Source organism: Spermophilus citellus (genome assembly GCF_964194105.1).
Source record: "Spermophilus citellus genome assembly, chromosome: X".
Lineage (NCBI taxonomy): Eukaryota > Metazoa > Chordata > Mammalia > Rodentia > Sciuridae > Spermophilus > Spermophilus citellus.
The window spans coordinates 16,782,089-16,805,187 of record NC_138190.1 but is presented as its reverse complement, the minus strand read 5'-3'; the positions used below and the strand labels follow the sequence as shown (position 1 = coordinate 16,805,187).

Genomic DNA, 23,099 nt, shown 5'->3' with positions numbered 1-23,099 from the left:
TAGGAATAGCTTTCCAGATTATAAAATTCATGGGAACTTGGATTTCTCTTCTTGGAAATTCTGGCCTGGATGCCAAGCATCAAATGTTTCATAATAAATGGAAGAATGAAGTTATTACTGCCTTCTCCCACGAAGTTAAGAAGCATATAGCAAGGGTAGAACAAGGAAATATGTTCAGCTTCTTTGTAAAGAGTAAGGATATGTTTATAAGAAACTACACATACCAATGGAAATAAACATTCTAATGCACCTCTCCTTTAACTTAAATCCTTTAAAGATACTCAGAGATATATCTAAATATCTAAAAAGATCATGTGTTAGGCCCTCAGATAATTTTCTGAATGCTTAATGGAATCCAGATATTATATTTAGATTTTCCTTGTTTAAACAGCAGAGCAATATGCAAAACTGGTGTGCTTAGATGGCTTTGCTCATAAATGACATGTGTGTATACAGAGACACACACAGAAATATTACAGACCTCTAGAACCTATTCTTGGCTCTCCAATGTCACAGTAACCAGTCACTAGAGAAACATGAGCGAAATATTTTTTGTTTTGTTTTGTTTGTTTTCTGCCAAATTGTAAAGAGTTATTTTCATATTTTAACCACCTCTTTTTCTAGAGAATTCCATCCAAATATCACCACACTCTTGCATAGTGATACTGTCATTTACATGCATACATACACATGCATGCGTGTACACACACACACACAATGTTCCCACCCCAGAGAATATAATGTGGGTTCACATAATATCTATCTATATGATATGTATACATATATGTATAAGTGTGTGTATTACTCACAGCATTGATCTCTGAAACTTTACTCATTTCCAAGTCTGCTAAGTAAATGGAGTCCAGCTATGATTCTGACCAGAAGCCCTACTGCAGTTCTCCAGTCGTTTTCACAAAATAAATGAATGAAGGGCCTTCTTGTGTTTAGTTATTTGCCTATAATGACTCAGCTACCTTTCCACTCTGTTTAGTAATGCTGGGGGACCTAGGAATCTGAACATTCTGTTTCTCAAACTCCTTTGTCAATTGCTTTCCTGCATTGAAGGCACTGGGGGTAAATCAGTGGGTGGCAGGAGGGGGGATGTTTTGCTCTCCAGTCCTCTCCCTCTCTTTTGCCCATCTCCTCCTTCCTTATGACAATGACTTTGGAAGAATGTTTGGTCCCTCCTCCATAGGCCAGCAGCTCTGGAGTGGCAGTTCCTCCTCTGCTCTCCACATCCTCTCTTCTATGTCCGTAGGCCCAGGGTTGGTAGCTGCTTCCTAAAGTTATGAATCTCTAGTTTACCTCCCCTTCCCATTCTTTGTCTTTCAACTTATTTCCTATATTAAATTCCTGTTCAAGCCAGGCACAGTGGCACATGCCTGTAATCACAGCAGTTTGGGAGGCTGAGACAGGAGGATTCACAAGTTTAAAGCCAGCCTCAGCAATGGCAAGGCCCTAAGCAACTCAGTGAGATCCTAGTATGCTTTTTGTTCTCATGGATGATACAGCAATCTTGCCAAAATTGGTATAAAACTCACTCTTGAGTCTATTTCCATTAAGGATCAATGAAATAGAATACATATTTATAAGGCTAATTTGAAAACAGATTGGCTCCTACTTTGTTAAACTAACTAATAGGCTTTCCTGCATGCTGATGTGAGTTCAAATAAAGGCATTTCCTTTCTTCTTGTTCTTTTCAAAAACTGTGAGAGTATTGTTGTGCAGAAATGCTTTGTGAGGTATCTCAGTTTACCTTGTTATCCTCAGATAAAAATAAAATTCTCTGATTCTTTTGCCTCTCAATTCTTTTTTTATTTGCTCTTATCTCCATATGAGCCCAACTTCAGTTTGCAATCTTTCTCCTTGACCTTCATCTGATCCATCACCTAATCTCACTCCTCTTTCCTTTTGTATGTGTACCTGATGAATCATATCTTCACCAGTGTCAAATGTAGCACACCACTTTTCATTTGTAACAGCCTTTCATGCTCACAGCTTATATTCCCAGAAATTTCTCATAGGCCCTGAAGTAGTCCTTATCTACATGTCTCTAAAACTGAAAACACAGTCCTATTGTATACTAGCAATACTCCAGTCCTTTTGCTATTAACCTCAGTGACACTATTATATTCTATCACATCATTGTTTATCCTATTTTCAGGTTGGGTTTTATTCATCTCCTCTATCAGTTTCTGAACACAAATATCTTTTTACTCCATGTATTTGGATTTTGTTCACGGTTAGAAACTCTTGGGTGTAATTTTGTCTGCTTTGGCAATGAGTCAGATGAAAGCCATTTCTGCACAAAAGTACTTAAAAATCTTGGTGTCTAATGGCTTCATTTCAGGCCCTGGAGAAATGAAGAAGCATATCTAGCATATCCTGTTTGGTATCTGGTTTCTTTTCACAAAAGATACTGCATTCAATGAGTTCTTAAATCAGGTCTCTCAACTTAGACAATCACAGACTGCCAACAAAACTTGATCAACCGAAAATTGTGAGCGAGCCCTGAATGCTACATGATTTGATTAAAGCTTGGGACTGTTCCATCTGTAAAGCCTTTTAAATCAATTTGAGGGACCTGGATACTGCATGAGTTAATTCATGATGATTTTTTCCAAACCAAAATAATCCACTATCATAAGTGCAAATTGAAGATGTCATAGCTGATACTTTTGTTTGTGCTTATGTGCCAGAGTCAGCTCTAAACACTTCAAATACTCCTATATGGTAGAAATTATTATCATCTTCATTTTGCAGATGAGAAAACTGAGGAACAGAAAGGATCCACAACCTATCCAAGGTCCCAGAGATAGTAAGTGGCAGACCAGGGATTTCACTGTATGCAGTCTGTCTCCAGGGTTCATGTTCATAACTGATATACCTAACTGCTTCTTCAATTTCTTCCTCCATATCCTGACTTGACATATTTACCACTTGCACATGATTGTCCAGGTTCTCCTTCTAAGATACTTCATGCTCTGTTGATGCTCTTCTTACTAGCAAAGTTCTCATATTGATCCACAAGACTAATATATATATCCTATTATGTGCCAGACATTGTACTAGGTGCTTCCACAATCATATAGTCTCATCTGCCTACTAATACTAAGGCTTGATTATTAACTCCTGTATCCAGACAACCAAAAGGAAGCTAACTAGAGTTATATAACCTGCACAAGATCAAACAATTAGGCAGTGAAGAGGCAAAATTCAAACCCGGGCCACTGTCTCTAGGCTCCTGACTACTTAACAATATGGCATACCCTCTTCCATTTTCCTTCTCATCAGCTCTAGTAAAGCTGCTGCAACCAAAGTTTCCTGAACCTAGATTTCAGTCCTGGCTCTGATACTGTGTGTGGCACCAAGAAGATCACTAAACTTCTCTGAGTCTCTTATGTTCTATACAAAATGAGCATAAACATATTCTCTTCATCACTGTATGAATTAGAAGATAATGTACATGAATGTATAAAGTGCTTGAGTATTTTTAATTACCATATAAATAATGAGGTTTTCAGCATCATCAAAATGGTGCATAAGATAGGCTGTCTGAGCTTTAAGATACTGGAAAACAGAATTATTTCCCTCCAGAAAAAGTGGATCAATACTTTGCAAGGCCATATCTTAGAGCTCAATGGAGAAAATTTTAAATGAGATTTTTCTCTCGCTTTAAATGCCCTTATAAAATTCTGATGCTTGTCCACAAAGCTCAGACTAATTATAGATATGCCACTTGTCGAGCCACAATTTCAGGAAAAAGCTACACCTCAAAACCATAGTTATTTAAAGGCTACTTTTTCAAGAAAATCTAGTGAATGGTAAAAATAGTAGCTTTTTTCCCCCTGTGAGGAATAAAAATACTTTACCAGAACTATTTATAAGAAATACAATAACAGTGGTTGTGATTAGAAAGACCTATAATGAATATTTCTACTATAAAATACATGCTCCAAAATATTAGAATAAAAAAGAATTATTACTATTATTCATTACAAACATACAATCCAACTCACAATAAATTATAGTCATATGTATATGTATTTAATTTGCCAAAACAGTCATAAAGTTTAATGAAGTTAACTCCCATTAGGCAGATTTATTACTTTTCACTTAATATGAATGAAGTAAATAAAAAGTATTTAATATAAACATGATGCATTCACCATTAGAACATGCCCACTAATTGTAAAATACTTGATTTGTTTAATTCTTTTCTTTATGATCAAATTAGGCCAAATCTAACTCCCTTTGCTTTATGGTGTTCACTCAGCTATGCATTCTTTCTGACACTTCCTTTATTTTGAATCTGCTCTAAATCTCGTGATACGCCTGGCATATTCAGGTTCATATCTAGCCAAGGAATTAATCAAAAGTTGGTACTTTCTGGCACCACCAGGTTTAATTGCTTGGACTTGGGTTAGTTGAAAGGCATAAGGCCAGTAAAACTTGCCAGGAAAAAAAATACAGTAAATTTAGCACTTACTGCCTTGAGGTCTTCATTAACATGAGTATCATTCATTATAAACTCAGGGTAGCCAACTTTTGCCAAAACAGCTCTTGCCTATAAAAAGGAAAAAGAAAAATGATGTCAGAGTTTCAGCACTTAAATCATTAATAACTACAGGATGAAGGAATGCAATCTTCATCTGGAAACTCCATTTACTGAATATCTACTACATGCAAACCACTGTGAAGGACAAAACAAAAAAGAAACAAAAGTTAGTCTCTGCCCTCAATACAGGGAGAAGAGGAATATTCCAGAAAAAAAAAAGAAATAACAACCAAGCAAAGACAGAGAGGGAAGATATTTATGAACCATATATTTGATTAAAGGTTAATATCCAAAATTACATAAGAAACTCAAGTAACTCAAGAAAGTAACTAGAATTAAAAATGGGTAAAGAATCTGAAAAGGCATTTCTCAAAAGTAGATGTATGCATCCAACAAGTATATGAAGAAAATATTCCAACATCACAATCATCAGAGAAATGCAAATTAAATCACAATGAGATATTATCTCACACCTGCTAGGTTGCTATTATCAAAAAGACAAGCTTAAATTGTTGGATGTGAATAAAAGAGAATCCTTGCTTGTGGTGGCAGAAATGTCAATTGGTACAATCACTATGGTACAGTATGACGGCCGCTCAAGAAATTAGAAATAGAACTACAAAACAGCAAGGACATCCAGCAATAAGATCCAGCAATCCCACTCCTCAGTATATATCCAATGGAAATGAAATCAGTATGTCAAAGACACATTGGCACTCCCATGTTCACTGCTGCACTATTCACAAGAGCCAAGGAATGGAAAAAAACAGTGTCCATCAGTTGTTGAATGGATAAATAAATTGATACATATACACAATGCAATACTATTCCCCCATAAAACAGGATGAAATCTTATCATTTGGGACAGCACGGATGGAAATGGAGGTCATTGTATTAAGTGAAATAAATCAGGTACAGAAAGATAGGTACCACGTGATCTTCCTCATTTGTGGAATTTTTAAAAGCCCAAATTCACAGAAGCAGATAAAATGATAGTTACCAGGGGTTAGGGGTTAGGGGTTAGGGGTTGGACTTGGCTAGATGTTGGTTAAAGATACAAAATTCAGTTAGATAAGAGGACTAAGTTTAGGAGATCTATTGTACAATATGGTGACTACAGTTAATAACAATATGTCATATACTTGAAAATTGCTAAAAGTAGATTTTAAATGTTCTTATCACCAAAATAATGATAAATGTGAGGTCGAGCATATGCTACTTACCTTGATTTAGCCATTCTATAATATATACATATATCACAATATCCTGATATATACCATAAATATATAAATAATTTTATCTGATGTACAGAACACCCTGTCCTGAGTTACTCCATTTTGTATAAGAGCAGCATCTTTCAGGTCATCCCACGTGACTTGTTGAGGGTGTTGCTGAAAAAAACCAACTGCCTATCAACCACTGTGCCACCCAGGGAGCTTAGTCGGTAGGTATAGCTGCTTCCAAACTCAGAGCTCTGGGTTTGCTGACCCTGAGAGTCACTTGCCACCCTCCTTTCAACATCAGGGTTCAGAAAGGAAAAACTAAACCTATCCTGAAACTTATTCCCTAGGCCTCCAGGCTACCTGAAAACAGCACCATGTATAAAATGATGGTCTCTGTTTCTGAGCTGCCTATAGTTGTTGAGGTATGGAATTGGAAGGTCCCCTATAGTGGACCATGGCACCTCAATGAGAAAGTAAGGAAATCTGATGGTCTGGACAGTAACTAGACAGGTAGGGATTGCTCTTTGAGAGGTAACTGTTACTCTGTGTATCCAACACTTGGTGGTTATTCACTTGCACAGACAAGATGCCAAGTCATTCTGCCTTAGGACTTGTACTCAAAATGGAGTAGCTCAGGATACACTGCCATTCTATATAAAAGGGTATAACTCAGGGTAAAAATACAGTAACTTAGAGCAGGACACAGACTGTTCTCTACATCTGACAATTTAAATAAATATGAAAAACGGACAGGAATACAGGAAACAAATGAATCACAGGGATCACTGGGATACTTGAATGCCATGCTAATGAGGCTATATTTTATTTTACAGCTAAAACATAGCTAAATATTTTTATCAGGGGAATAAAAAGAGATGAGTTGTGCTTCAGGAAGATTATCTGTGCAACATTGTGATGGTCAGAATAACAGAAAGATTGGAGGAAGGGGGTCCAGAATAATTTGAGATACATAATAACATCGCAACAATCTTTTTGATAGACAAAGGTACTAAGTAACCTCTATGTTTTGCAGTATACAGAGAATAGATAAAGGGGGAAAATCACCTTAGGCACATGTCAGCGGTCTCTAGAGCAGAAATTGGTACATTATGGCCCCTGGGCCAAACCCCAGACCTCTTCCCCTGTCTCTTTATATAAAGTTTTATTGGAACATGGCCACACCCATTTGTATGTGTGCTTTTGTACTACAACTTTGAAGTTGACTTGTTGGGATGGAAACCCTGTGGCATACAAAGACTCAAAATTTTATCTGGGCCTTTTGGAGAAAGTTTGCCAGCCCTTGCTCCAGAGAAACATTACAGTTCCATGTAAAAAATATTTTCCCCTCACTCCTCTAATTCTGGGTTTCACAAAAACATAAAAGCAGCTCACCAGAGTGATGTGAGTACATCATCAAGGTCCTGGCCAGATCCCCTAAGATCCCTTTAATAAATTATATGTGTACACATCCTCATCTCCAGATCTGCTTCCAGATGACCAGCATAAGACCTAGGCATGCCAAAAACATTGGTTTTAATCCAGCAAAGTAGCAATGCAAATGGGTGACTTTTGCATACTGCTCTTGGTAATGAGTTTTTCCCCTAGTCCTTTTCAATTTTCCTCACTCAAGAAATAAAAAGAATAAGATAGTACATTTTCCTTATCTTCCTTAAGATAATCCAAATATTAAATATCAGCAGAAACCTGCAACTCAAGACAGAGAGGATGTTACAAGGGCCGTAGGACACAGTCATGATGGGTTTTGCTGTTCCACAGACTCAAATATAGCACAGATCAAATTCTACCCTGTAAGTTACACACACTAAAAGCTTGATGTGACCCAAACAGTAAATAACTGGAGGTTACGAGTCTCCACCAAACACAAAACAATATATCATATGTCTATAGGTTACCTTGTTCTGAAACTGTTTTTATTTCCCTCATTGTACTTAATTTCTCACTGTATTTTTGCAGTCCACCACAAGTCATGTGTATAACTGTAGCAAATAAAGAGCTATGGATAGTTTTTCCCACGGTACTCCCTCTCCAATAAGAAATAAACAAGCTGACTCATCCACAGTTGCTGTCTGAACACTGGCCTTTCTAGAGCATGCTGGTAAATTGGTAAATTATGCATTGTTTTTCAAACCTCATTCTCTGGGACCCCCACTGTACTATGATGTCTCACAGAACATATTACCTTCTGTACTGTATAAGCAAGCCATTGAATTCTTTCTTATTATTTATTTAGCATCACCATGAATTGAAGCAAATCAGACCAGATATGAAGAATCCCTATTTACCTCCCAATGATACACAGCTAAAATAAGGTAATAATACCAGTAGCAACATTGCTAACAAATAAATGCAATGTTCTTCTTCTCAAATGTGAACATATGCCTGTATTCAGATTCAAATGCTTCTTCTGCCAGAGCTTACTACTGTAAATTCCACATCCTCCCAGGCACCCCACTCTACATTTTTCCCTGAGAAGCTTCAGAACTGCATCTTTCAAAATTCCATGAAGCATGGTTCCAGGTTAGACTGCCAATGAGAAGCACTCACAGGCCACTGGGAAGACAGAAGAGGAAACAACATTTATTCATTGTTGGTAGTCAAAGGCAAGTGCATGGGTATCTACACTTTGCCAGCAACTGCCAGGCATTCTCCTAGGGAAGACCCATTGGTGTGCAGGCAGCAGAGATTATAAGCAGGCCCTACTTTTCACTTCCCAGCCCTGCAATGGTTGCATAATCTTCCAATTCCCTGTGCTGAACATTTTCCTGCTTGATATATTTAGAAAAGTACCTGTTTTCCTGCATGAACCCTAAGGCAGATAGTGATCACATCACTTTTTATGGTAAAATTTCCAGAATTGGATATATAAAGCACTAATAATTTGATGGTTTGTTATAGGGCAAAATATTAGGAGGCAGGTCTGAAATCAATTATCCCTCTGGTTACATGGATAAGAATGAAACGCAAGACCTGAGACAATATAAGTATGAATATTTAATACATTGCATGTTATATCATACAAGTTATATTTTCTTAGTTCTTTGAGGATGGTCAAAAACTCAAAGGTTTTTACATCCAGTATATACATTTCCATCCCTTATTCCTACAGACACTTGGAGAGGAGCTGCACTTGACTGGACATCCTTCCTCAGTAGAGGAGGCTCCAGCAACTCTTCACCACTTCCATGACCTTAAAAATGTACTTCAAGGGGCTGGGGATGTGGCTCAAGCAGTAATGCGCTCGCCTGGCATGCATGGGGCACTGGGTTCAATCCTCAGCACCACATACAAATAAAATAAAGATGTGCCCACCGAAAACTAAAAAATAAATTTAAAAAAAGTCCTCTCTCTCTCTCTCTCTCTCTCTCTCTCTCTCTCTCTCTCTCTCTCTCTCTCCCTCTCTCCCTCTCTCCCTCTCTCCCTCTCTCCCTCTCTCCCTCTCCCTTTCCCTCTCTCTCCTCTCTCTCTTTAAAAAAAGTACTTCTCTAAAGTAAATACTTTCTAGTGCCTACCCAACATCTATTCTCCCTTTTTTCCCCTCTTACTATCAAGACCCAAATTCTGCTCAGTATGATAATGGACCCACCAAAAAAAAAAAAAAATGGCTGCAACACCTGCTTCCTTCACAGCTGAATTTGGCTGTGGCATGACACTTGGGCAAATGATATATAATTAAAAATCCTTGCTGAACTTCCAAGGATCCATTTTAATAGCGAACAGAGTCAAGTGGCATGTGCTTCCTGTCTTTAGTCCAACGTTTCTCAACCTCAACACTACAGACATTTTCGGCTAGATAATTCTTATGGGGGACTGGCCTGTAGACTGTAGGATGTTTGGCAGCACCTTTGGTTTCTATACATTAAATTCCACTATCAAATATCTCCCCAACTCCTGCAAAAAAGGTTGTGACAACCAAAAATATGTCTAGATATTTTAAAATTCCCCCTGGGGGTGATATCATTTCCAATTGAAAACAACTGCTTTAGCTTTTCTTCTTCTTCCTTTCTGGAATGTGATGCTGGAGGTAGAAGACATATCTTGTAACCACAAGGCAATAAACATGAAGAAACCTACATGGTAAACATGACAGGATGAACAGATGATGACATCTGGTAGCTAATTACTGGGGCCTCAGATAAATTTTTAATAAAATGTGAGTGGCTCAAAAGACTAGAAATGGAACAACCATATGACCCACAATAGCACTCCTTGGTATTTATCCACAAGAACTCAAGTCAAACATACTACAAAGATACATGCATATCCATATTTATGGAAGCATAATCCACAATAGCCATATTATGGAACCAACCTAGGTCTCTGTCAATGGAAGAATGGATTAAGGAGCTGGGGATGTGGCTCAAGTGGTAACATGCTCGCCTGGCATGTGCAGGGCGCTGGATTCGATCCTCAGCACCACATAAGATGTTGTGTCCACCGAAAACTGAAAAATAAATATTAAAAAATTCTCTCTTCTCTCTCTCTTAAAAAAAGTATGGATTAAGAAATATGGGTTATATATACACAATTAAGTTCTACTCATCTATAAAGAACCACCAAATTATGTCATTTGCAGGAAAATAAATGGAACTTGGAGAATACCTTGCTAAGTGAGGCAAGCCAGATGCAGAAAGTCAAGGGTTATATATTTTATCTCATGTGTAGAATTTAGAGAGAAAAAAGGAAAGAAAAGGTACCTCATGAAAACAGAAGAGAGACCAGTAGAGTGGAGAAAAGGGTTCATGGGGAGGAAGAAAAGAGGGAAAGAGGAGGCATCAGGGAAGGAAACAGACCAAATTACACTATGTGCATGTGCAAATATATCAATGAATCCCACTATTATGTATAATTATAATGCAGCAATAAAAAATAGTTTTTAAAATGTGAGTGACTAATAGCAATCTAATGTATTAATTCTGTATTAAATGTCTATATTTAAAATGTCTGAAAGTTGCTGGTGTATAAGGCCTGGACTGTTTCTCCCTCTTCTCTATGATGTGAGGAAAATAAAACATTTATTTGTTTGAGGCATTAGGTATCATGTTTTCCTTTAGCTGTAGTCAAATGTAATCCTTATATACTCTCCTTTTCATCATATATAGTTTGAAGAAAACAATTAAGACCTATTTCATAGTGTTGTCTGTTAAGAGTTCAGGATGATATTGCACAGAAGACATTTTTTATGTCTTGGTCCAGAGCACACAATGAATAAATATTAGTTGTACACTACACAGAGAAAATAGAACTATGACTTATCCCAACGATTTGGAGTAACTCTTATATGCCTGTTTGGATGGTCTTTCAGGGAAGTCCAGGCTAGATTACACCCTGAACCAATTACCTAAATTCCCCTGTGAAATTATGTCACTCTTTAGTCACAGGTCCAGCTTCAAGGGCCCACTCTTGCAGTGAGAAAGAAAATGGTGTGAGAGAAAAGCTGTTAGGCAAGTCTGTGGTCAGTGAGGGAACAGATGGTGCTACATGCTGGAAGATTTTCCTAGAAAAACCAGACTCTGCACATAAGCCACATGAATCCAGGCTATTCATACTCCCCCAAAAGTCAGAGGACTCTTTCAAGGGCAACTATATGCATACCTCTGAAAATAGATACAAGAAACACTACAGAATCTAACTCTAGGAAAGATCGAAAATAAAGTTGTCTTTACCATTCATCATCTTGGTTTCTGTCTTCTTCTTCTTTTTCTTTCCAGCATCTGTTTTTCCTAACACTACATGTTCATAACACTTGCTCTCCTGGCATACCCAAATTTGCCTTCTTTGGCAATACACTGTGCTCCAGAATCATCTCCCCCTTCCCTCTTCATCCATTAAAACTCTTATTCCTTCAAGGCAGCTAATCCATTAGCTGTTACTGGGGCTTCAAACTAATTTATAATAAAATGTGAGTGACTAATAGCAATCTAATGCATTAACCCTGAGAAACAGATGCATTTAATAGCTGTATTAGCCAAAGGGATAAATCCAATTATAAGGGAGATTTTTGTAGCTATAAGAACCTTATTTCTGATACTAATCAAATTGAACCAATAGCCTATCCCATTAATCCCCATTGTACCCCCCACATAGAAAAAATACTAAGCACAGAACACGTGATCGATGCTCAATAAATATTTGTTTGTATAATGAATAATTTAGTTGATTCTGACCAATGTTATCAATAGTATTAGAAAATATAAAAGGACTTTTGTTATTTGGGGGTTATTTTTTTGGTACCAGGAATTAAGCCCAGGGATTTGCACATGCTAGGCAAGTGCTCTACCACTAAGCTACATCCCCAGCCCTTTCTCTTTTTTATTGATTTTTCTAATATATGACAGCAGAATGCATTACAATTCTTATTACACACATAGAGCACATTTTTCATATCTCTGGTTGTATACAAAGTATATTCACCCCAATTCGTGTCTTCATACATGTACTTTGGATAATAACGATCATTATATTCCACCATCATTCCTAACCCCATATCCCCTCCCTTTCCTTCCCACCCTTCTGCCCTATCTAGAGTTTGTCTATTCCTCCCATGCTCCCCCTCCCTATCCCACTATGAATCAGACTCCTTATATCAGAGAAAACATTCAGCATTTTGGAGGGTGGGATTGGATAACTTCGCTTAGCATTGTCTTCTCCAATGCCATCCATTTATCTCCAGCCCTTTCTTTTTTTAATTTTTTTTTATTTTTTATTGTTGGTTGTTCAAAACATTACATAGTTCTTGACATATCATATTTCACACTCTGATTCAAGTGGGTTATGAACTCCCATTTTTACCCCGTATACAGATTGCAGAATCACATCAGTTACACTTCCATTGATTTACATATTGACATACTCATGTCTGTTGTATTCTGCTGCCTTTCCTATCCTCTACTATCCCCCTCCCCTCCCCTCCCCTCTTCTCTCACTACCCCCTCTACTGTAATTCATTTCTCCCCCTTGTATTATTTTTCCTTTTCCCCTCACTTCCTCTTGTATGTAATTTTGTATAACCCTGAGGGTCTCCTTCCATTTCCATGCAATTTCCCTTCTCTCTCCCTTTCCCTCCCACCTCTCATCCCTGTTTAATGTTAATCTTCTTCTCATGCTCTTCATCCCTACTCTGTTCTTAGTTACTCTCCTTATATCAAATAAGGAGAGTATCAAAGAAAGAGACATTTGGCATTTGTTTTTTAGGGATTGGCTGGCTTCACTTAGCATAATCTGATCTAATGCCATCCATTTCCCTCCCAATTCTATGATTTTGTCATTTTTTAATGCAGAGTAATACTCCATTGTGTATAAATGCCACATTTTTTTATCCATTCATCTATTGAAGGGCATCTAGGTTGGTTCCACAGTCTTGCTATTGTGAATTGTGCTGCTATGAACATCGATGTAGCAGTGTCCCTGTAGCATGCTCTTTTTAGGTCTTTAGGGAATAGACCGAGAAGGGGAATAGCTGGGTCAAATGGTGGTTCCATTCCCAGCTTTCCAAGAAATCTCCATACTGCTTTCCAAATTGGCTGCACCAATTTGCAGTCCCACCAACAATGAACAAGTGTACCCTTTTCCCCACATCCTCGCCAGCACTTGTTGTTGTTTGACTTCCTAATGGCTGCCAATCTTACTGGAGTGAGATGATATCTTAGGGTGGTTTTGATTTGCATTTCTCTGACTGCTAGCAATGTTGAGCATTTTTTCATGTACTTGTTGATTGATTGTATGTCCTCCTCTGAGAAGTGTCTGTTCAGGTCCTTGGCCCATTTGTTGATTGGGTTATTTGTTATCTTATTGTCTAATTTTTTGAGTTCTTTGTATACTCTGGATATTAGGGCTCTATCTGAAGTGTGAGGAGTAAAGATTTGTTCCCAGGATGTAGGCTCCCTATCTACCTCTCTTATTGTTTCTTTTGCTGAGAAAAAACTTTATAGTTTGAGTAAGTCCCATTTGTTGATTCTAGTTATTAACTCTTGTGCTATGGGTGTCCGATTGAGGAATTTGGAGCCTGACCCCACAGTATGTAGGTCGTAGCCAACTTTTTCTTCTATCAGACGCTGTGTCTCTGATTTGATATCAAGCTCCTTGATCCATTTTGAGTTAACTTTTGTGCATGGCGAGAGAAAGGGATTCAGTTTCATTTTGTTGCATATGGATTTCCAGTTTTCCCAGCACCATTTGTTGAAGATGCTATCCTTCCTCCATTGCATGCTTTTAGCCCCTTTATCAAATATAAGATAGTTGTAGTTTTGGGGATTAGTCTCTGTGTCCTCTATTCTGTACCATTGGTCCACCCGCCTGTTTTGGTACCAGTACCATGCTGTTTTTGTTACTATTGCTCTGTAGTATAGTTTGAAGTCTGGTATTGCTATACCGCCTGATTCACACTTCCTGCTTAGCATTGTTTTTGCTATTCTGGGTCTTTTATTTTTCCATATGAATTTCATGATTGCTTTCTCTATTTCTACAAGAAATGCCGTTGGGATTTTGATTGATCTCCAGCCCTTTCTATTTGTTATTTTGAGAAAGGGTCTGACTAATTTGCCCAGGCTAGACTCGAACTTGCAATTCTCCTCCCTCAGCCTCTCATGTTACTAGCATTTCAGGCATGTAACTACTGCACCTGACTATAAAAATAATAATTTATATTTAACCTTTAAATAGAAAAGATCTATCACATAATCAAGAATATCATTCAGTGTTGTTGACCTCAAAGCACATTTCCATATTAACTAATCTTTACCATAGGAGAAAAAAAGAGACAAACTTTGTAAGAACCTAGAAAAACTTCTGGAAAAATGAAGCAAGCTAAAACATTCATTATAATTATTTCTCTCTTTTTTATTTAGAGTTTTAATATATAATAGTACCCCCCCCTTAGCTGTGGTTTCAATTTCTGTGCTTTCAGCTACCCATGGTCAACCACAGTCTGAAATAGTAAATGTATCCAGAAATAAACAATTCATGAGTTTTAAATTGTGTGCAATTCAGAGTATCATGAGGAAATCTTGTGCAGATACAGTTTGTTCCACCAGGGATGTGAATCATCCCTTTGTCCAACATATCCTGGCTATATATACTACTTATTCATTAATCACCTAGTGGTCATCTCAGTTGTCACATCAACCGTCATGACATCACAGAAGTTATATTCAAGTAATCTTTATGTAGTAGCCTAATACTATATCAAAATAGCTACATGATCATTGATCTCATTTTATCTCACCAGGAAGTCACTGCAATATCTCACATCTATAAGAAGGGTGACAATAATATTTTGAGAGAGAGAAGATGACATTTCACATAACAAATCCACATAACTTTTGTTACCCATATTGTTATAATTACTCTATCTTATTATTTTTTTAATTTTTTTTATTTTTCATTTTTTTAAATATTTTTTAGTTGTAGTTGGACACAACTCCTTTATTTTATTTATTTTTATGTGGTGATGAGGATTGAACCCAGGGCCTCACACATGCTAGGTGAGTGCTCTACTGCTGAGCCACAACCCCAGCCCTATGTTATTATTGTTCTTATTCATCTCTTGATTTGCCTAATTTGTAAATTAAGCTTTATAGTAGGGATGAATATATGGGAAGATACATAGAATATATAGGGTTCAGAACTATTTATAGTTTCAGGTTTCCACTATGGTTCTTGGAACATATCCCCCACAAATACAGCTGTTGTAAGCTATTTCAGTCAATCAACAAATACTAATTGAGCATGTACTCTGGGCACAGGATTCTCCTTAGTACTAAAGGAACATAACATATAATATGGTCCATTCATCACTAATTTTTATTTTTTAAAATGGTGGAAAATCCTATGACAACTTGTCATTATCATTAATACAAGGTGTTAACAGTATCCTAATTTTCTGAATCTCTCTGTTCCTCATTTTCCTCATCTGTAGGATGTGGATACATTTACTTCAAATACCAATAAAGTAAATTAGAGTTGAAAGAAGTATTTGGATGATAAAGGAATTAGGAAGATAGACCCAGGTAGGTTGGGGGTCAGCAGACTTTTTTTATAAAAAGCCAGACAGTAAATATTTTAGGCTTTGTAGGCTATATGGTATTTGACACAATGACCCAACTCTGTCACCATACCTGGGGAAGCAGGAACGAAATAGGATAACACATAAATGAATGGTTATGGTGATATTCCAATACAGTTTTATTTATAGACACTGAAATGTGAATCTCATATAACATCCAGGTGATGTGATATACTCTTCTTCTTGTTTGTTAAAGCCATTTGAAAATTAAGATCCATTAGTAGCTTGCGGACCACCCAAAACAGGCAGCATGCCAAATATAGCCCAAGAGCCAGAATTTACTAGGCCAACATAGGTAATTTAGGGAGGGTAGACTATTCATTGAGTTGCCTCCATTCTTAACACAGGGCCTAGTTAACAACAAGTGCTCAACAAAGCTCACCAAACTGACCCATGCTCAGTAGTGTGATTCATGTGCCAAGTGTATATATGTGCAGGCTTGGCTTAGCTACTAGGTTTTTTTTTTTTTAATTTGGTTTGACTTGCTCTTTGCTATTAGTACCATATACGTGCAACAAATCTTGGTTGCTTGGGAATTTATTTCTTGCCCTACAGTCTTAGGGCTAGAGCTTTAAAAATTACGGGTAATTTCTATAGAGACAGCAGAGAGTTCATAATGTGAAGATTATTACTTTAAGAGAGAGACTATGGCTACCACAAATGAACTCAGCAAACCAATGAACATTGAAAACTTAATACACAACATAATTTACAGTCTCAAGTCACCCTCGCCTTTCCAGAATTTCCCACCAGGTACACTACAACTTGATAATGCTGGGAGGAAGAACAATACCAAATATAACGCTGCTTTATTTGGCTGTGAGCTCTGAAACAGCATGTAATTTTTACACAGATGACCAAACTGATTTAAAGATTGGTTAGGTTGACTGCCTTACTTCTGAATTTTCAAAGCCACTTAGTATTAAGCTGATCTACAGAAAGCTCATTTGTTTTAATCCCCACTGACTCAGCTATTTAGGAAAGTCAGGTAAATTCTCAAATGTCTCGCATGTATTACATCAAAGGGATCACTTTAATCACTTAATTAAACAGCTTTGTGTTTAGTCTACATGGTTAAGTCTCTGAGCATATTTTTTTTCTTTTTTATTAATTTAACCAACATAAGAAAAAAAGGAAACAACTGATCACTGACCTTTCACAAACAATTTATATAGCAACTTTCTTAAGCTTGTGATGGCTTTGAAAGCTTCAGTCAGGCTTAACCATGCCAAGGCCTCATTTTCTCTGATGGGTTCTGTAATAACTATTAAACATCAATCAAAATTCTGAGCTTTAAGCACCCGGAAGTTCAAGAGACTGCACATGAATCACACTATCCTTCAAAACAATGGCAGTTTCCATAATGCCAAACAAATGATTGACTGGTATAGATGTCTTGGCTAGAGATCTTACCCACAGCAGAGCTAATGGTATTGATGAAAATTAGCCTAGGGAACAGGCTTTAATATCCTTTGGGGCTATCAGGATCCCACAAATAATAACAATGCAGTTATCAAACAAATCAAATTTTATCCTCTTGATAAGAATGGCACTGATTTATTATGAGTCTTCCAAAACTTTAATTCTACAAATTGCTTTTGGGTGTGGTTCACAAGCTGATGCATCATGCTGGGGTGGAGGACAGATAGCATCCCCATGAATCAGAGGGTTTTAACAGTGCAGGCCACAGTTCTGATTCTATTAAAACTAGAAGACAGGAACACTCAGATTTCACATCACCCATCCTTAACCCTATGTGAGCAACCCAGTGTGGCAGACAGTCCCCATTCCTCTCTGATATGGACAACACTCAACATTTCCTGGTGTCTTTTTTTTTTTTTTTTTTTTGGTACCAAGGATTGAACTCAGGGGCATTTGACCACTGAGTGACCACTGAGCCACATCCCCAGCCCTATTTTGTATTTTATTTAGAGACAGGGTCTCACTGAGTTGGGATTACAGGTGTGCACCACCACATCCAGCTTTCTGGTGTCTTTTTGGTGTTTCTCTCACTTCTTATGAGCCCTGAACCCCCAATGGTTAAAGAAAACATTACCATTTTAGATTTCTTAGTAAATAGATGGAGCAGATAGTAGCGGTAGAATTCAGAACCCAAAACCACCTTAGCATTAATCCATAAAACTAAGGTAGAAAAAATAAAAGAAAAAATAAGTAGAAAGGAGACACAAAGGAAAGACAAGAAAATACAATTTTAATTCAGAAGTTCCACATACTTTTCCAGGCCTGTTACTCCCAAATTCCCTGGAAATCTGTTCATCTGCCTATGTGCTGTTAATTAATCCCAAATAAAAAGATTAAGCAAAGAAAGATATATTGTGGAACATAAAATTTAGGGGACTTTCCAGCACTCTCTATTAATCAGATAATGAAAACCATATCAGCCTGAGGATCCTGAGACTGAACAGGCAACCAGAACCATCTTGAGATCACCAGACTGATTTCAGTACAATATACCTTCCCACAGCCACCCCTCACAAAGTTTCCTTTAAATGAAGAGCTGTTAACCCCTAAAATACATCTCTTACTCTTAAGATGGCCCACATTCTCCCTTGAATACATATTCCTTGCTTTACCCTGAAAGGCATCTCTCTCTTGAGATTGCCCCTATTATCCCTTAAATGTGTATTTGTTTCCCAAATAAACCTCTGTCTGTGCCTCTGACTGGCACATACTGAAACTCTTTTCCATCATGTAGGCCAAAAGCCCCAGTGAATCCGAGTTGGGTTCCCCCTTCTCCCTTGGAACGCCTCAGCCCCTTCTTCCATGACAAAATAATACATCTAACCTCCTGATAGTTGGGGCAATACTAACTTAAAAATAGAGACAACTCTCATTTATTTCCTTTAAAATTGAACAGAGAGTGGTTACATCATATAATTTTTTAAAGCAATGGTTTTTTATTAGTTTTAATTTGATGTAGCAAACTGCTCCCAAATATTTTTTGCAAATAGAACAGCTGTTAGACCTGCTCAAACGAATATACTAAGCCTCAATGAGCTAAATCCATTTGTCCAGACGTAACCAAAATGATAAAAGCCAAAGGGCCAGAACAATCCTATATCATGGCTAAGCTTTTATATAAGCCAAAGTAAATTATATTTTTCTCTGTCTCACAAACATGGCTTTACATCAGGGGGTCAGCAAACTACAGTCTGAAGGCCTAAACCTGCCTACCACCTGTTTTGCGAGTAAAGGGGGTTTTTCTGGTCCAGATTATGCTACTGTGGCAAAGGATTATTTTGAGCTGAAGGCATATAAGAATCAGGAAGCAGAAAGAAGCTTTCTGCATTTGTCTTATCTACCTAAAAGCAGAGCTTTCCAAAAGAATTTGACTGTCATAAATCTCTCCTTTAAGGCAGGCTTCCTATATCAGGGAGAAGAGTGACTCCTATCACCCAAGATAAGAAGTTGGTGCCAGGATGAGAACTTGCATAAACAGAACTTACTAAAAGAAACCTTAGCTTCTATTAGGTTGCCCCATATATCTCTCAGCTATCTCCCACCATTTACTAATCTCTGGGGGTGGGGGTGCTGAGGAACAAATCCAGGGCCTTGCACATGCTAGGCAAGTGCTCAACCACTGAGCTACAGCCCTGCCTCTCCCCTTTATCATTATTTTTTTTTTGTACTAGGGACTGAACTCAGGGGTGCTTAACCATTGAGCTACCTCCCCAGCCCTAGCCCCACCCCCACCCCCCCTTTTTTTGAGACAGGGATTCACTAAGTTGCTGAGGCTGGCTTTGAATTTGCAACCTTTCTGCCTTAGCCTCCCAAGCTGCTGGAATTATAGGTGTGTGCCACTGTACCAAATCTTCATTCTTAAAATAGTATATAAGCCCCAAATTCTAAGCACTTCTTTGGGTTATATTTCCTGGAAGCTCTCTTTCTCTTGCTAATTAATCTTTTGTCAGTACAATTCCAAGGCCCCTAAATTAGAAACCCAAGGGGTTAGAGGGAAAGGTTTTTTTTTTTTTTCTTCCTGACAACAGCCATGGCTCATTAACATATTGTCTACACCACTTGGAATTGAGTAGTTGCAACAGAGACCATATGGCCTACACAGAGCCCCAAACATTTACTGTCTGGCTTTTTACAGAAGAAGATTGCCAACCCATCTTCCACATAAAAGGTTACCAAATTTTTGAAATCTAATAGTAAAGATAATAGGAAAAATAAGATGCAAGGATTTTTTTCAGAAAGTTTCTAGATATAAATGTGTGATTAAATAATAATGATTTAAATTATTATATAATTCACTATAATAAGTAGTCGTGTTTTGTTGAGGTAACTATCTGAGCTTTGAACAGATATAATATATAAACATTAACCAAACATCAGAATAAATACCATGGAAAAAATCTATGTACTTTCAGGGAGGAAAGATCATTTTCAGGATTGGGGTGTAGCTCAGTAGTAGAACACTTGCGTAGCATGCCTAAGGCCCTAGGTTCAATCCCCAGGACAGCCTCCCAACCCCACAAAAAAAAAAAAAAAAATTTATCTTCAAATGTCAAGATTCAAAGGGCTTAGAAATGTAACTGCAATACTTCGGCCCTAACATCTAACATTTCTCAGAGAAATTTAATCAGTTACTTAATCCTCCTCCAATGTTAAATTACTTCCTTAAACAGGAGGCGAGTGGGAGATTAACTGAAATAAACATATCCCCTTCTCTCATCAATAGTTCAATTGAGTGGGAATTGCCAGCATTCTTCCCAGTATGGTTTAGCACCTAAAAAACTTCTGAACAATTTCTCTCAAGGTGTGGAAGAGATAAAATGAAAACATTTCAGTGAATTATTCAATTAAGCCAGTGTGAAATGTCACATAGCTTTTCAAAAAGAGAGGGATGTCATAGGGCCAATGCCCATAAACATTGTTTATTCCTTCAGCATTGGTATCTTCTAGTTTAGGGCTTTGGACTAATAGTATCAGTGGCACTTGGGAACTTGTTAAAAGTACTAATTTGGGAGGTTATCCTAGACTTACTGTGTGAAAATGTCTCTGAGTTGGGATCCAGAAATCTGCATTGTAATGAAATTTCCTACAGGCAGGGTTTCTCACCCATTATACTGTTGGGTCTGAACCCTTCCCTTTTTTTTTTTTTTTTTTTTTTTGGTACTGAGGATTGAACCCAGGGATGCTTAACCACTGACAACATCCCCAGTCCTTCTTATTTTTTATTTAGAGACAGGGTTTCACTGAGTTGCTTAGGGCCTCACTAAGTTGCTGAGGCTGGCTTTGAACTTGTGATCCTCCTGCCACTGGGATTACAGGTTGCACTTCCACCCAGCTCTGCATTATTATTTGTGAAGGGCTGTCTTGTGCATTGTAGAATGCTTACCAGCATCCCTGATCTCTATCCAACTAAATAACAGTAATGCTCCTATTCCAGTTGTGAACAAAAATATGTTGGGAATATTTTGCCAAATATCCCTAGGGGTGTAATATCACTCCAGTTTGAGAACCAAAGCTGAAAGAGATTCTCATGCATAGTCAAGTTTGAGAAGGTTTCTGCCAAGGCTTCTGTACCTACTGTTGAGAATCCCCAATATTGTATTATCTTCCCATGAGGAAACTCATCCACTCCTTCAATGTTCTTTGGAGACTTCACTAATGGTCACCACTATAGTGCTATTAGAAGTACTTCATGGAAAAATATGCCACCATCTAAAATCCAGGATAATACAGGGCAAATAAGTAATCAATGATTAGAAAGTCATGATACAAACATACCTCAAGATCTGAGATGTTTAGAAGAAAAGTTCTAATAAGTTTTCTCTCAGTGACTTGGCAAAATCTATTTTAATGTACTTTCAGGCATTTGAAACCACGTTAATACAATTACAGTTCACTGAAAAATTAGCATGCAATCTAGTTTGAAAGCTAAAATCAGTCATAACAGCGTAATATTCCATTTAATTACAAAGATTAATTCAACCCTCATTTATTTGTGCATGTGTTTGGTCTTTTCATTTTTCACCAAACACCCGAGATTCAAATACCATCTGGTAGAATTGCTGCACAAGCATCAGTAGCATCCATTAGAGTGGTACATTTCATTTTAAAGTAGAATTGATAAAAAGACAAAGGGAAGGAGGGAAAGGATGGGTGGAGTCCATAGAAATTCAATTTTAAAATTGATGTTTCCCACCGATCTTATGGGACTATATATCTCTCTCTCATGTGCCCTTTGCCATGCCACTGACAGAAATCATCCCAAATAACAAGCCCTCCCATTCTCATTTACCATATTGTTAAAAACAGGTGAAATTCAGCAGCAGTATAAATTATAATGGACTCAAACTATAAATTATGAATTATGTCCACTATTACATCCTCCTTAAAATTTTTTCCCCTAGTCATATGGTGATTAAGATTGACTACTTTATTCCTCACATCATTCAATAGTCCATCTTTTACTGAATTACACTAAAGGCCAAACAAGCCTGCACACTGATAATCACATTTTAAAGTTTTTATTGAGTTATAACATATACAAGGTGCACAAAAAGTAAGTGTATAAACCAAAGATTTCTTACATATATACATTTTCACACCTATATTAGTAGATCTGAGACAAAATTTAAAGCATTTATAGCACCTAGAAGTTCTTCCTTGGATACCCTCCCAGGCAACAGACCCAGCATCCCTAAGATAGTAGTTACACTATTCTGACCTCTATCTCCACATCTCCACAGATTAGTTTTGCGTGTTCCTTTTTTTATTTTCTTTGATACTGGGAATTGAATCCAGAGGTGCTTTACCACTGAGCTACATCCCCAGTCCTTTCTTGTGTTTTTTTTTTTTTTTTAATTTTGATACAGGGCCACACTAAGTTGCTGAGGCTGGCTTTGAACTTGTGATTCTCCTGCCTCAGCCTCCCAAGTTGCCAGGATGATAAGTGTGCACCAACACATCCAGCAGTTTTGCTTATTCCTGAACTTTAAAAAAAAAACTGTATATTCCTTTGTATTTGGCTTCTTACCCTCAGTACCTCTGGGTAGTTCATCCAGGTTGGGTGCAGCAGGAATGGAAGTACGGTTTAATAAACTGCATTTCTGTCCTGAAGAAGTTCATGATTTGTGACATATGGAGAACAGGATGCAAAAGAAAAACCTGTCATTTATTATATGAACCACACTATTATGACTATAGTAAATGCACTAAAATTTTTTAAAAAAGAAGGAGAAAAGAATCAAAAGAAAGCTTAAAC

The 23,099-nt window shown here is 37.4% G+C and overlaps 1 protein-coding gene across 2 annotated transcripts in view; it reads right to left on the bottom strand.

Annotated features, from left to right (window-relative positions):
- Positions 1-23,099, bottom strand: part of PHEX (phosphate regulating endopeptidase X-linked) — a 201,883-nt gene that overhangs the window by 69,709 nt on the left and 109,075 nt on the right. For both annotated transcript variants that reach the window (XM_081277212.1, XM_081277213.1), the window contains one exon: positions 4,490-4,567. In XM_081277212.1, the coding sequence (XP_081133338.1) occupies positions 4,490-4,567 (78 nt within the window). The remainder of the gene's footprint in view (positions 1-4,489; positions 4,568-23,099) is intronic.